We start from the raw sequence: 14,330 nt of genomic DNA on the forward strand, positions 1-14,330 counted from the left end.
ATAGCACGGCTGTTTTTCCTGGAGCACATTTCCATATCTTGGATTTATTCTGGGCAAGATTTGAAGTCCTTTTCCCCAAGGAGGAAAGGCTTCATCAGCCTCAGCCAAATAAGCACGTGGGTGGAAGCCAACTCCATTTAACTTCCTTGTCCCTTCCTCTCCAGACGTGAGCGTGTGCACTGCTTGGCACTATACCAGGCTTTTGCTTGATTAAAATATACATATATCTATATTTGTGGAAGCTGGCTCGCCCCTAGGAGGGGAGCTGGCAGCAAGGGCAGGCGTGTGCAGCCCTGCTGCTGGTTTCTGACGGACTGGGTGGTGTTGGTGCCGCTGCAGATCACCATCTGCAGGAACGACGAGTGCGTGCTGGAGGACAATTCCCAGAGGACTAAGTGGAAGGTGATCAGTCCCACGGGGAACGAGGCCATGGTGCCCTCTGTGTGCTTCCTGATCCCCCCGCCCAACAAGGAGGCCATCGAGATGGCCAACAGGTAACTTGCTGGTCTCTGCTGCGGGGGAGTCCCAGAGATGCAGTGGCAGGGAGATGGGGAGGGGGTTGGTGGCATGGGGGGGGACAGATCTGGGGTGGGAATGGGAGAGGAGCTGCGGTGGAGGAATAGGAGTGGGTGGCAGAACTGATTCGGGGCGAGGGAAGGAATCCCCATGGTTATCCAGCTGTAAACTCCATCGCAGCAACTGCTATAGTAGCTTGCAAAAGAGAAAACGATGATTCGGGAGGAGGGATCCCTCCAGGGATCTCTGGCACTGAACTGCAGGAGCATCGCTGGCTGCGGGCTGCCAGGCTGGGATCGCTGCCTTGGTGGACTGCTGGCTGGCAGCGATGGCTGGTGAATTAAGAGGGTCAGGGCTGAGCGTGCTGGGGAGATCCAGGGCTGATGGATCTGCTCCTTCCCCTTGCAGGGTAGAACAGTTGTACCAGAAAGTGATGGCTCTCTGGCACCAGCTCCACATGAACACAAAGAGCCTCATCTCCTGGAACTACCTGCGGAAGGACATAGCCCTGGTGCAAAGCTTCAGCATGGAAAAGGTATGGTAGGAACTTCTCTGCCTGGCTCCGGGGCTGCGTTGCTCACTGTCCAGGGGTTCTTCATGTGGCTGAGGAGGAAAAGAAGTGTTAAAGGGAACACCGGAGACTGCAAGGTTGGGGAAGTCAAGGGTCTTTGCACCTTGAACAGTGGGAAAACCTGGGCTTGGAGGTTCTGTGCAAAATGATTGCAGTTTTTCCAAAGAAAAAGAGCATCAGCAGCTTGCTGCTGAACTGTAATAAGCATAAGAGATTGTGGACTTAGCGCTTCATTAGGGAGTGAACAAGGCTGGAGGGAGGCATGAGGCTGATACGGAGGAGCTTGCCTTTTCTCCTCTAAAGAGAAAATACTCACTTGGCAAACGACGGTGATTAAGCTGGGGAGGGTGGCTTCAGGTGATGTGTAGGAAGTTGTTCCCGGTGGTTAGATGTGCTTTTTTTCCACTTGCAGCTCAGATCCTTAGCGCAAGGGGAGTGCCAGCAAGCCATGAAGAGCCTCCAGGCGCACTACGAGGACTTCCTGCAGGACAGCCGGGACTCGGAGCTCTTCTCGGTGTCGGACCGGCTGCGCCTGGAGGAGGAAGTGGAGTCTTCCAAGGAACACATCCGGCAGCTGCTGGAATCCATGGAGAACGGTGAGCTTCAAAGGGCTGATGGATTAACCAGGAGCTGTGGGGACTCATAAACAAAGGATTTATGGGGTGGCTTCATTTTCTTTTTTTTTCTGAGCTAGCTAGTTGATGATGTGAGCAGCTGCTCTCCTTATTTCTCCATCCATTCAAGTGTTTGGCCTTTGTCCAGCGATGTTCCTGCAGAGAGGGCTTGGCTTTGCAGCTTCGGCTTTACTGCTGAGTCTTCTTACCCTAATATTGTTGGAGAGGGGTTTAGTCATTAGTCAGGACACATTCTGAGCAAGGAGTTCTTCCTGCATTTAATCTTTAAGAAAATATATGTGGCGGTCACAGTCCCGCTGTTCAGAGCAGCGGATGGCTCCCGGTGTGACACAGCAGGACTGAGTCCCACCAAGACTGGGGACTCCGGCTTCATCATGCGAGGTGCCCTGTGGCTGGACTCATTTTCAGCTGTGTTGGAATGAGATGATTTGATTAACTTGTTTTCCGTCTAAGCAGAGACCCCAGTGTCTCTGTGTCCGCGTGATGCTGCACGTGGCTCGGGAACTCCCGTCAGGTCCCATTTGGGGCAGATACCGGTGGGGGTTGTTTGAGCTGCTGTTTTGGTTTGCCTGTGACTTGCAGAAGACAAGGATGAGACCGTTGCCAGGACGTATCTCTCAGAGCTGAAGAATATCCGTCTGCGCCTGGAGGAGTGTGAGCAGAGGCTAGTGAGCCGAATCCAGTCCCCAAGCAGCGCCCGAGCAGATGGTGATACTATCCAGGAAAACACCATCCGCATTGCAGAGCAGGAGGTCAGTCCTGCTGCTGTGAGATGTGGAGGGGAGAGAGGTGGTGGCCGCTGGTCTTTAGCATGCACCAAAAACAGCTTTTAATTTCTCCAGGGTGAACGTGTGGGAGGTGGGTGCGTGACTGTGTGGGGTTTGAGAGGATCTTGCTGCACAGAAAGTAGCAGGAAACCTCTCCAGGTGGGCTCCCTGCTTCATTGCATATCCATCTCCTTTGCCAAGGGCAATCCTGCTTTTTCTCTGCCTGCTTGGGCTTTCCTTTCACCTTCTTTCCCTTCCTCCCGTAGCGCATGCAGGAGGATCTGCAGCGGCTGCAATCGGACCTGCGGTTCGTTTCTGAGAGATGCTACAGCTTCCTCGACAAGGCGCCCACGGGGTCCAGCACACCCCACTTGCGTTCTGAACTTGACTTGGTGGTGAACAAGATGGACCAGACATACGGGCTGTCTTCCATCTACCTGGACAAGTGAGTTGGGATGTGCCTCTGTTCCTGAATACCTTTTTGTATCTGCCTGATTCTGCTCAAGACCTTTCTTCTGGCCCTCTAACACCCCTTGCACTGAGCTCCATCCCTCTGCAGCACAAGGTGCAAACAGCCTCGCGATCAAGAGGATCTCTGCGAAATTTTGGATGTCATTGTGCTCTGTTTGATTTGCCAGGTTGAAGACAGTTGATGTTATTATTCGTAAGACCCAAGGAGCAGAGTCTCTGGTCAAAGGGTATGAGGTTAAGCTGAGCCAAGAGGAGGCAGTCCCCGCCGACCTGGCAGCTATTCAGTCTCACAGAGCAGCGTTACAGGTTGGTGCTGTTCACTTCCCAAGGTGGGCAGGCAGAAACCAGCCAATGCTTTGGCGTTTGTCAAGCAGGGTCCTTCCCTTTCTCTGCTGAATTTGCACTGTATGCCATTTTTCTTGCCTCAGTATAGCTGCCGGGATGATTTTGTGCTGCTTATGTGATCCCATATTGCTTTGTAAAGGTAAAGGAGCTGCTATGGCTTGTGCTCTCTCTTGTAGGGCACATGCTGACACATGTGAGCATCTTGGAGCTACATGTTCTGTTGCTGTAGGACAGGGGCTGAACCAATCTGATTTGCTCCAAGCTGGGAACATGATTCCCTCTGTTTTGCACCTCCAGTAATCAGCCAGTTCTTTCCAGGTTAAGGAGAGAGGGAGGATAAACCCCTTCTCAGGCTTGTCAGCTCTGGGCAGGAGGGCATCTCTGACTTAATGTGCCTTTTGCTTTCCATGATGTTGAACTGGTGCTGTCTCTTGCTGGTTTTGCAGCAATGGCTTGGAGAAGTGAAGGACAAGAGCTCCGTCTTCACCACGTTGGAGGAGGAGATGGAAAAGGCAAAGGCGGTGGGAGAGCAGCTGTACCGGCTGAGACAGGAGCGCAGCATCGACCTCGAGCGCTATCAGGAGAAGGGAAGCCAGCTGTGGGATCGCTGGCAGCGAGTCTGCGCCCAGATTGAGACCCGGTGAGAAACCTCCTGCCTCCTTTCGCAGATTTACTTTCATGCTTCAGCTGAGAGCTTGGGTCAGGCTTGTTAGCAGCCGTATTTTTCCAGTTGGGATTCCCACTGTGGCCAGGATATCCCTATAGCCTATGGTGGCATTTCGCCCTCCTCTTATGTGCCTTGGTTCTTCTCTCAGCCACGCGGAGCTGGAGAGCATCCAGGAGGTGCTGAGTGATTACCGGCAGTGCCACAGTGCCCTAATCCAGTGGATCGAGGAGATCACGGTCCAGCAGGAGCTGATGAAGCCTGGGCAGGCAGAGGACAGCCGGGTGCTGTCGGAGCAGCTGAGCCAGCAAACGGTAAGACAGGACCTTGTGATATCTCGATGGCGTGGTTGTTGCAGTGACCGTGCCCTTTCTTTTCTTCTAGAATCATAGAATCATTAAGGTTGGAAAAGACCTCTAAGATCATCAAGTCCAACCGTCAACCCAACACTACCATTTTACTAAAATCTTTTTATCTGTGAGCTTGAAAATATGAAACACAGTGGGGAAGAGGCTGTTTGGTGTCTGGGAAGCAGAGAAATTCTGCTTAGGTTGAGGTGGAGATGGGCCTTGCATAAAAAATTGAAGAGGATAAAGACTTTACACAAAAGGGGAGGGATGGGGACTGAAATTCAGCTCACCACCCACAGCAGCTGTCCTGACAACCATTTTTGCTTTGCATTTTGTTGAAGGCTTTGGCTGCAGAAATTGAGAAAAATCAAGCCAAACTGGACCAGTGTCAGAAATTCTCCCAGCAATACTCGGCTGCCGTCAAGGTACGGGTCCCCTCCTGCACCTAAATAAGACGAGCTGGGCAGAAATGGCCCTGGCATAGTTTGCATCTCACATGCTCCATGTCTCTCCGCCCCTGGTTGCGTTTGCAGGACTACGAGTTGCAGCTCATGACGTACAGGGCGTTTGTTGAATCGCAGCAGAAGTCTCCCATGAAACGCCGGCGCATGCTCTCGTCCTCGGACGCCATCACGCAGGAGGTAGGAGCGCGGCCGCCCGCCCGACCTTGCGAGGGAGAAGTTGTGCAGGGGGTTCTTCGATGCCGAGCAAACTGCTGAGCAGCCTCTGTGAAATGACCTCCTTTCTGCTGAACTCTCTTGTATAAATAAAGTTTCCACCCTCGCTGTTTTTTCCAATAGCCAGAGAGGATGGCTTAGTGCTCTAAGCACCAGGTATGAAATACCTAGACTCCTGGGAACCCCTGGGTCAAATCCAGCAGGGTCGGCTCAGCCCTTCAGCCTTGCGAGGTAAATAACCAGAGCACCATGCAGCGTCACTGTGTGTGGATCTTTGGGATGAGACCTTTAGAGACCCGAGGTCCTGTCTGCTCCGTGTGGATATTAAAGATCCCGGTAGCCCTCTTGTAAAAGTTGAGCATCCGCCCCAGTGTCCATGACCGGAGTCTCCCCTTCGCTCCAGTGTTGTGCAGCATGCGGTGTGTGGCCACAACCCTCCCCGTCAGACTTGCTGCATTTCATTGATGCCGTACGGGGTCTGGGAGGTGCCTGGGGGGCTTCCCAAGCGAGAGATGGTGCATCCGTGTCATGTACTGTAAAGTACGTCGCTCCGGATCTGCCGGTCGTGACTGATGCACCCCGTTTCCTCCTCTATCCCTTTGCAGTTCATGGATTTGCGGACTCGCTATACAGCTCTGGTGACGTTAACCACGCAGCACGTGAAGTACATCAGCGATGCTCTCCGGCGGCTGGAGGAGGAGGAGGTAAGGGTGTTGTACGGAACTGAACTCTATTCAGAATGTGCAGGCTCATCTCCTAGCACCCCCAAGGATGCTGCTCCATGTTGAGGTTACATCTCGGGTGCTGCTCCTGAGAGCCTCTCTGTCTTTGGAAATCTGGGACCCCTTTGACGTGGTTATCTTCCTCCCTCCTCTGTTTGCAGAAAGTAGTGGAGGAGGAGAAGCAGGAGCACGTGGACAAGGTGAAGGAACTGCTGGGCTGGGCCCTGGGCTTGAAGCAGAGCGTACAAGGCAGGACGGCTGCTGCTGGGAGCAGAGAGCTGGGCGACATCGAGAAATCCATCTCGGAGCAGCAGGTAAACCAGGGGCAACCGTCAGGCGGTTTGTTTAACTTCTGCTCTTTTTCCACAGCTGAATTAAGCTTCTTTCTTCCCCCCGCCCCGACAGGCCCTGAATGAGGAGCTGGCTGCCAAGAAGGAGCAGGTCTCTGAGGCCATCAAAACTTCACAAATCTTCCTGGCAAAACACAGCCACAAGTGAGTGTGGTCCGAGGGGACAGGCAGGGAGAGCAGTGGGGGAGATGAGATACTTTAGAGCTGGTGCTGGTGGGCTGGGGTCCAGTGCCTGACTCCCATTAAAAACAGCAATGAGCTGCACATGACAGTTGTCTTCTTTCTTATCTGCAACAAAAGCTATGAAATATGCAACCCATTGATGCTGTTGGGACAATATTGGGACAATAATCCCCTTTAGTAGTGATCCAGCCCTGTATATTTGGGGATTTGATCGTTACAATGCAGGTCAGCCTTCGCTGAGCACAATTACCCTTGCTGGATTTAGCTGAGCCGGGCAAGGAGTAGGGCAGTGGGAAGAGGGGACTCGTGGTGGGTTTGGCCTTTTCCTTCACCAGAAGAACATGTTAATTCTGCAGAGCTGGGAGCTGGTTTGTGCAGTTTCCCTGAGAGATTTCCCCTTCCCCTTGCAGGCTTTCCCGTCCGGAGAAGGAACAGATTTCCGCTCAGATCGGTGTCCTCAAGGAGACCTACCAGGCGCTCTGCAGCGATTCCACGGAGCAGCTCCAGCAGCTCCAGAGCCAGCTGGCTCAGGAGACGGAGCACAAGGTACTGGTCCCCGCTCGGTCCCGTGGCTGCACGGACTCAGGGCACTCCTCAGGTTTTGCTTGGTTGCGTGTTTCATGGCCACCAGCCACTCACAGCCCGTTGACTTTCTTACTTGCACGTGGTTGCCCTCCCTTCTCTTCTGTCCATGCGTCACCCGATGCATCCAGGCTGGGGTGGTCCCTGGAGGCCAAGCAGGAGCCAGTTACCTGCTGCCTTCCAGGTCAATGGGAAAGTTGTCCTTTGCAACTGTTTTCATCAGAGCTCTGCCCTGTGCACAAGGGTTGGCTTGTTCACACTTGGTGGGCGAGGATGTAGATGGACCTCTGTTCTGGAAACGGTCCCCTTAGCAAATCTGTGTCCTCTGAGGAATGCCTTCTCGGTGCTTTAACCACAGAGGGCTCCGTCTCACAGGCTGCCTGCGTGCAGGAGACACAAGAAGGTGGGTTTCTGCAGAAGGGCATTTGCCCGTGCGGTCTCGTGTATCTCGGGGTCTGGTGAGAGGTTTGTCTCAGCTGTGGCTGAACGATGTTGCTTTCCCCGGTGGAAGGTGACTGCATCGTCCAGGCCCTCAGCTGACCTGGGAGACCTTCACGACCCATAGCGGGACCCATTCCCTGTTCACATCCACCAGCGCTCCCGTCAGTCCCCATCCTTGTTTCGCTGGGTAGGGAGGGCTGAAAGCGCATCCTTATTGCCTCTGTTACGAGCTGTCTTCGGTCATTCACAGATATACGTGTACGTGTTATATAAGTGTATATACATGTGTCGATGGATATATTTGTGTGTTTGCTTGCTGGCTCCCTGTTCTCTGAAGCAACGGCCCGCTCAGATCTGGACGCGTGACGCAGGTTTTGGCTGTTGGGTGCGTGAGTGAAGCCCTGTTCGAGCCGCTCATGGGAGGAGGGCGACGGGGCTGCTCGTTTGAAATCTGCCTGTCCAGCTTTTACCTAAACGTGTAGTGTTTCTCTCCAAATTGGACTTTATAGCACATTTCAGGTGGCTTAGTGCAGTAAATGCTTTCTCGTGCAAGCCCTTTAGCCCTCGTGCTGGCAGCAGAAAGCTTACGGTGAGCAAACCAACTCATTAGTCGCCGCTAAGCCATCACGGCTTTGATGTTTCTGCTGCTGCTGCCAGGAGAGCAGCTGAGAGCAGCCTGCCTGTGGAAAGGATGCTTTTTCCTTTCCTTTTTCCTCCCTCCCGGGCAGGAAAATAACTTTATAGCAAAAGCCTTCTCCAGGGCTTGCTGGGCTGTTTTCGTACAGCATGACCGCGCTTTGGGGCTCAGGCTAGAACAGTTTTCACTCACGCTCTCGACAAAGCCCAGGAAACGAAACGAGAGACGGCAGTGGGGCTTTGCAGTAGATCCCTGGCCCGTCTATGAGATGATCCCTGCGGCTCTTGTGCGGTGCAGTTGCTTCACTGTAGAGGGAGCATGAGGAACTCTTAACATTTGCTTGCTGGAAACATCCAACTGTCAGAGAGAAGTTATAAAAGACAAAAATGCAAAGCAGAACGCGCTAAATTGAGCATGATGTGTCCCTGTACAGTTTGTGTTTCATGTCAACTGTTTTTAAGATTAACTGACATCCTTGCTTACAAGTTTAACTAACCCTCCGGGATTTAAACAAACAAAACACACAAAGTGAAAGAGGACGACCTGTGTGTGGGGTTCTTTTTGCAAACAAAACAGTCGCATGCTGGACGCTAACACCAAGCTTTACACTGTGTGTGATACGGCTGAACTGCTCCATAAGGCTCTGTCTTTAACTGCTCAAGGCACACCCTGCAACTCGGGTAAGTAAAAGCCTTTTACCCCCCTTCCCTCCCATCTCCTTTTTTATCTTTCTCTTTTTTTCCCCCCTCCTCTTCTCTGTCTTTCCACGGCTTGTTCATCTCCCAACGTGCATGCCTGAGTCTGGCGATGATGGTGCAGAGCTGAGGTTTTTCCAGCCGGTTCACCCTGCCTCCGCAGCAGAAGGCAGCGGGGGGAACTGCAAACCAGCCTGGTGGCGGCTGCATCCTCTGCTGTGCCGTAACCGAGCTGTGCCGCAGCTACAAACGCCCCCAGCCGCCTGTGCTGTCAGACTTACCGATAAAAAAAAAAAATCGGGGGGTCCTGGGGGTGCCAAAGGAATTCATTCCACAATCCAGATTCCTTCTTCCCTATCCCCACAAAAATCTTTTAGTGCTTGGGCCAAGCTTACACCCAACCAGTGGGACTGGGAGAAACCCAAACGTCCAAAGAGCCGTTACTCTTTATCATCTTAATTATTACCCTCCCTGTGGGGGTACCAGCAAGAAGAGAAAAGCCCCTCCAGAAACACCAAAATAGATGGTCTATTCCCAGTCTGTCACTGTTTCCGTGCTGGGACCTCGAACTTCTCGAATTTCTCCCCTTGCCCTGTCTGAAGAGCACAGCTACTTGGAGGTGCTGGAGCGGGGCAGAGCGGGTGCCGGTGGTCGTGCTCGGGGAGCTGCCCTGCATGCAGCGCTCCTGCCCTAATGCATGGCCGGTCTGTGTGGCTGGGGAGCTGCTCCATGGCACAGGGCTCTGTGGTGTTGCCCGGCTGTCCTGGCACTTGAGATCTGCTTGGGGAAGTGCAGGATTGAAGCATGGCAGGAGTCTGGGTGGAAACTGCGCTGGGAGAGGTTCCTAGATACCCTCAAATGGACATCTTTGGGGGTTTTTCTCCTCTGAGTACACAGTGGGATTTGTGTTGTCTTTACTTTTTAAAACAGGAGTTGTTGAACGGCTTTGGTGTGCTTGTTGGTCTCCTTCCCTCTGTTTCTCCATGGAGCATTAGGAACACTTCTGGGTTTTGCTGCTTGCCGCTTTGCTGCATTATGTTGGTGGATGTTGGAAGCATCTCAGTGCTGCCCTGGGTGATGGACTAGATGAGCATTAAAACTTGCTGGCAATGTGCAAGCTAGCAAACGCACCAATTTGCGTGCTGTGATGCCTTTGGAGTTGCATTTCAAACACTCTGGGACTCCTTTCTAGCCTGTTTAGGGTTTTTAAACTTTTTTTTTGGAAACTGAGATCTCCCTGGACCTCATACAGTCTGAGTGCTGGCAGTGCTCGATTTTGATTTAATTCTTTTCCTTCTCTTTCTGTTCTAGGGCAACGAAGCAGTGGCAGGAGTGATCGGTCTTGGCACAGTAGAAATATTCCCTGTCTTTGGTGCCATGCAGAGAGGTCTTATAGATCAGGACACTGGCCTCGTCCTCTTGGAGGCCCAGGTTATCACATCTGACTTAGTTGTTCCAGAGACCAATGAGAAACTCTCCTTGGAGAAAGGTCTGGCAAGAAACATCATCGATCTCAGGACGTTCCAGGTGCTGCAGGAATTGAAGGATGCTCTCGGCCGGGTGGAAGAAGTCAGATGTGAAGGGAGGCAGCTCCTACCTGTCGTTGCTGCGATAGAAGAGGGGAAGATCAGCGAGAGCATTGGGCTAAAGATTCTTGAAGCTGAGCTCGTCACTGGGGGCTTTAAAGTCCATCAGGACAGAATCAGCATGGAGGCAGCGGTGCAAGAAAGGCTCCTTACCCCCCAGCTTCATTCCAGACTTCTGTCTCACCTGGAGGGTGGCAAGGATTTGATTGACCCCAACACTGCTGAGAAAATCAGTCTGCCCGAGCTCATGCAGCGATGCATCGTCCACCAAGAGACTGGACTGAGGCTGCTCCCAGTCAAGCAGCTGGCGGGTGGGATGGTGAGCTTGAAATCAGGCAGAAAAGTCAGCATCTTCCGTGCAGTCCAGGAAGGGCTGATAGACAGGCAGGTAACGGTCAGGTTGCTGGAAGCCCACCTCTTTGCTGGTGGCATTGTGGACCCTAGGACAGGGCACAGGCTGACTGTGGACGAGGCTGTGAGACATAATTTAATTGACCAGGATTTGGCATGCACACTTCTTATCCGGCAGCTTCAGACAGGTGGCATCATCGATACCGTCACGGGAGAGAGACTGACAATTGATGAAGCTGTAAGGAAAGAGTTGGTAGCACCAAGGATTGCACTGGTGATCCTGGAATCCCTATGGTCTTTCATGGGGCTCCTCTGGCCAGAGACGGGGGAGATTGTCCCGGTTGCAGATGCTTTAGAACAAGGAATCCTGTCTACGGAGTTGGTTTACAAGATTCTCAGCAAGAGGCAACTCATTAAGGCTGTCTTTATACCAGAAACCACTGAGGTGTTGTCCTGGAAGAAAGCAGTTGAATATGGCATCTTGGAGAGAGATGTGGCGAAGAAGCTGAAATCCACAGCCATACCTGATGTCATGGCCAGCGTGCAGCTTGCTGGCTCTCCGAGCAGAAGCAGGCATGGCCAGAGCTCTTCTGGAAGGAGTCCCACAGGTCACAAAGAGCAAAGTGACCCTCTGCTAAGGAGTGACGACGAAAGGCTGATGTTCCACTTGATGACCCACAGCTATATCAACATCCATGATGGCCAGAAGCTGCTCTTAGTGGATGGAGAATTGAACAATCTCACTAAAGCCCTCATCCAAACCCAAGAAAATGGATCCTGCGCACATATGTTGGAAGGGAGTGAAGGCTTTGAGGAGACAAAGGCAAATGCAGCTCTTGAAAGTGAGCCTTGCAATGGTTTGGCTTTGCAGCAGCTTGAGTTTCAATTTGCTCCTTCAAAAGAGCAAAGCGAAAAGGTCCTGGCACCCAGAACTGCTCTGGAGAATGGGGAGGTGGTGATGGGACCTGAAAGCCTCCTGTTGGAGGATGCAGAAGATATCCTGCTCGTGAAGGAGCGAAAGCAGATTTATGCTGAACAGGCTGCCACCAAGAGTGAAACTGATGCTGAATTTGGAAGAGAGCAAGTAGCTTCTACAAGCAAGGACAAACATCAGGTAAAATTATCAATGCCAGGACATCCTGGTGACCTTGGTAGTGGATTCAGAGAAACAGAGGAAATGATGATTGAGGCAGGAGAAGAGTCCAAGACTACTGCAGTAGATGGAGTGGAAAGTATCGAAGATCAGAAAAGGGCATCGGAAAGTGGGGCAGTTGTTGTGAAAAGTGAAATCTGCGTATCGATGGATGTTTCAGAAAGGAGAGAGAGACTGGAAATCGTGGCAGAGAGGTCTCAGGATGTGGAGGAACCTGAGCTAGAGGCAGAAGATGTTACAGAGATTTATTTGCGAAACGACGAAACAGTTGAGAATGGCGTGCTGGGAGGAGAGGAGGTTGTGCTCCCTAAAACTGGGGAGGCAGAGCAAACAGAGAGGCAAAGTGAAAGCACGGAAAGTGTATTGGAAGTGGAAGAAAGAGAGGGGGAAGAAGTATCAGGTGATGAGAGGGTTGATGAAACATCCCTGCCAGCCCCTGCAGAGCAGGAAGCGGAGGACACTTTGGAAATGCTGTTAACGCAGCTCCAAAGTGGTGGCATAATCCATGAGCAGACGGGCAAGAGTCTTCTTCTAAATGAAGCAGTAGCCTGTGGAGTGGTGCCCAGCCACACAGCTGTGAAACTAATGGAGAAAATGGAGATGTTCAGTGGCTTCTTTGACTCGCATACACGTGAATCATTAACCACCGAGGACGTCATTGAAGAAGGTCTGATGGATGAGAAGCTTCTCCAGAAGGTATTCACATCTGACAAAGCAATAAGTGGCGTTCTTGATCCAGGCAATAACTTTGTCTACTCTATCAAGGATGCCGCTGCAGTTGGCCTTCTGGACAAGGAAACGGCAATGAGGATCTTGGAAGGGCAAGTGGTTACTGGAGGGATTGTTGACTTGAAACGTGGCAAAAAAATATCAGTCACTTTGGCTTCAAATCTGGGCCTCGTAGAGCCAACAGGTCAGAAAGAGCTGGTCAAGCTGGAGAAGGCTTCCAAAGGGAAAGGCACTGATGAGGTGACCAGACAGAAGCTCATTAGCTTACAGGCTGAAACCAGTGGAATTGTGGATCCTAAAACGAAGCAGCTTTTGACTGTTGCAGAGTCTGTTGAAAAAGGGCTCCTGAAAAAGGAAAAAGCTTTTCAGCTCTTGACCAAGCAGATTGCTGATGGAGGAATCATCCATCACGTGTCTGGAATGAGGCTTTCTGTAAATGACGCAATGAAACACGGTTTGATCAATCAAGATTTATGTAACGAACTCACGAAAGCTGAAGGCGTGTGCCTGCAGGACTATGTTCATCCAGTTACGAAGGAGAAGCTGCCCTTGCCCCAGGCAGTATCGTTAGGGCTCGTTAGTCCGGGCTTCCAGAGGAAAGTGCAAGAAATCCAGGCTGGGAGTGGAAGCATTTTTGATCCTGCTTCTGGCCAGAGACTGGCACTCTGTCAAGCGGTGAAGGAGGGCTTGCTGCCCAAGCAGGTGATGGAGAAAGTCCTGTCATCTTCAGAAATGAAAGAAGGAATTGTAGATCCCGAGACCTGCATGATCGTTCCCTACTCAGAGTTCATAAAGAAGTGTAAAATCGACATTGAATCTGGCCAGAGGTATCTGGAGGTCCATCCCTTCAGAGCCATCAAGGATGAGGTGACGGGGAACAAGCTCACGTGCGCCGAGGCGGTGAGGCTGGGGAAGGTGGACCCTCTGCCCACCCTGCGGTTGCTGCAGGCTCAGGCAGACAGCGGGGGGGTGGTGGAGGGTACTGTCAGCAAGAGGCTGTCCCTGAGGGCTGCTGTGCAGCAAGGGCTGTTGGATGAGGAGATGGCCAAACTCATCGCCATCAACCAGATGAGGACTGGGGGAATTGTTGATGCTAGCAGTGGGAAAAGATTGACCTTAAAGGAAGCTGTTGAAAAAGAACTGATTAGCCAAAAATTAGCCGCCAGTCTTCAGGAGGCACAAATACCTGAAGACAAATATGGTTCTGAGGTCTGCAAAGTAGAGAAGCCCCACCTTTTCCAGGAAAAAATGGAAAAAATACCTCCAAAAGAGGAAGATGTCATCCTTTGTACCAGCGCTGCTAAGAAGTCTGACGGTGCTGAGTATAAAGCCAGATCTGAAGCCATGAGCTACGACGTGCCTGGAGGTGCTGTCACCAAGAGATCCCCAGTGACACCGACAGAAGGGAAATCAAAACCTCAAAAAACTTCAGAGGATGGTGTGACCCATCAGCCCCAAGAAAAGGTTGAACTGACTCCAGAATACCCCTCAGTGTTAGGTACAGCATCTCCCTCCGAAGAGACGGTGGTGGCAAGGGCTATGGAGAAAGGGATTGCAAAAAGGAGCTCCCAGAGAGCAGCTTGGGGGGAGGAACTGAGGCGAGAAGAAGTAGATGGAGGGACAGAGAAAGTGGAGGGATTGGGATTGCAGGAAGAGCAGTCGTTCTTGGACGCGGAGGTGCTTCACAGTGCGGAGGACAGCGAGGAGAGGAGGAGGAGGAGAGGGTTGGTAAGTGCAGAGGGCGTTGTGGCAGGTGGAGAGGTGGTGGCTTCTGAGGAAGGCGAGCTAGCAGGCAGCCTGGGTGGGGTAACACCGGCAGCCCTGAGAGAATCTGTTGCTGTGGGTCAAGGGAAGGGAGAGATGGGTCCTACAGAGTCTGGAGAACCCCCTGAGGTTGGCATTCCT

At 52.1% G+C, this 14,330-nt stretch overlaps 1 protein-coding gene across 1 annotated transcript in view; it reads left to right on the forward strand.

The window, feature by feature from the left end:
- Positions 1–14,330, forward strand: part of LOC104074946 (microtubule-actin cross-linking factor 1-like) — a gene marked incomplete at both ends in the record, with an annotated part of 36,189 nt that overhangs the window by 10,161 nt on the left and 11,698 nt on the right. The window contains 14 exons of the mRNA XM_009575258.1: positions 340–494; positions 925–1,051; positions 1,500–1,683; positions 2,305–2,474; positions 2,756–2,934; positions 3,128–3,266; positions 3,752–3,945; positions 4,121–4,283; positions 4,661–4,744; positions 4,853–4,960; positions 5,602–5,700; positions 5,880–6,032; positions 6,124–6,212; positions 6,662–6,797. Of these exons, the coding sequence (XP_009573553.1) occupies positions 340–494; positions 925–1,051; positions 1,500–1,683; positions 2,305–2,474; positions 2,756–2,934; positions 3,128–3,266; positions 3,752–3,945; positions 4,121–4,283; positions 4,661–4,744; positions 4,853–4,960; positions 5,602–5,700; positions 5,880–6,032; positions 6,124–6,212; positions 6,662–6,797 (1,980 nt within the window). The remainder of the gene's footprint in view (positions 1–339; positions 495–924; positions 1,052–1,499; positions 1,684–2,304; positions 2,475–2,755; positions 2,935–3,127; positions 3,267–3,751; positions 3,946–4,120; positions 4,284–4,660; positions 4,745–4,852; positions 4,961–5,601; positions 5,701–5,879; positions 6,033–6,123; positions 6,213–6,661; positions 6,798–14,330) is intronic.

This window comes from Fulmarus glacialis, unplaced genomic scaffold, assembly GCF_000690835.1.
Source record: "Fulmarus glacialis isolate BGI_N327 unplaced genomic scaffold, ASM69083v1 scaffold18913, whole genome shotgun sequence".
In the NCBI taxonomy this organism is placed as follows: domain Eukaryota; kingdom Metazoa; phylum Chordata; class Aves; order Procellariiformes; family Procellariidae; genus Fulmarus; species Fulmarus glacialis.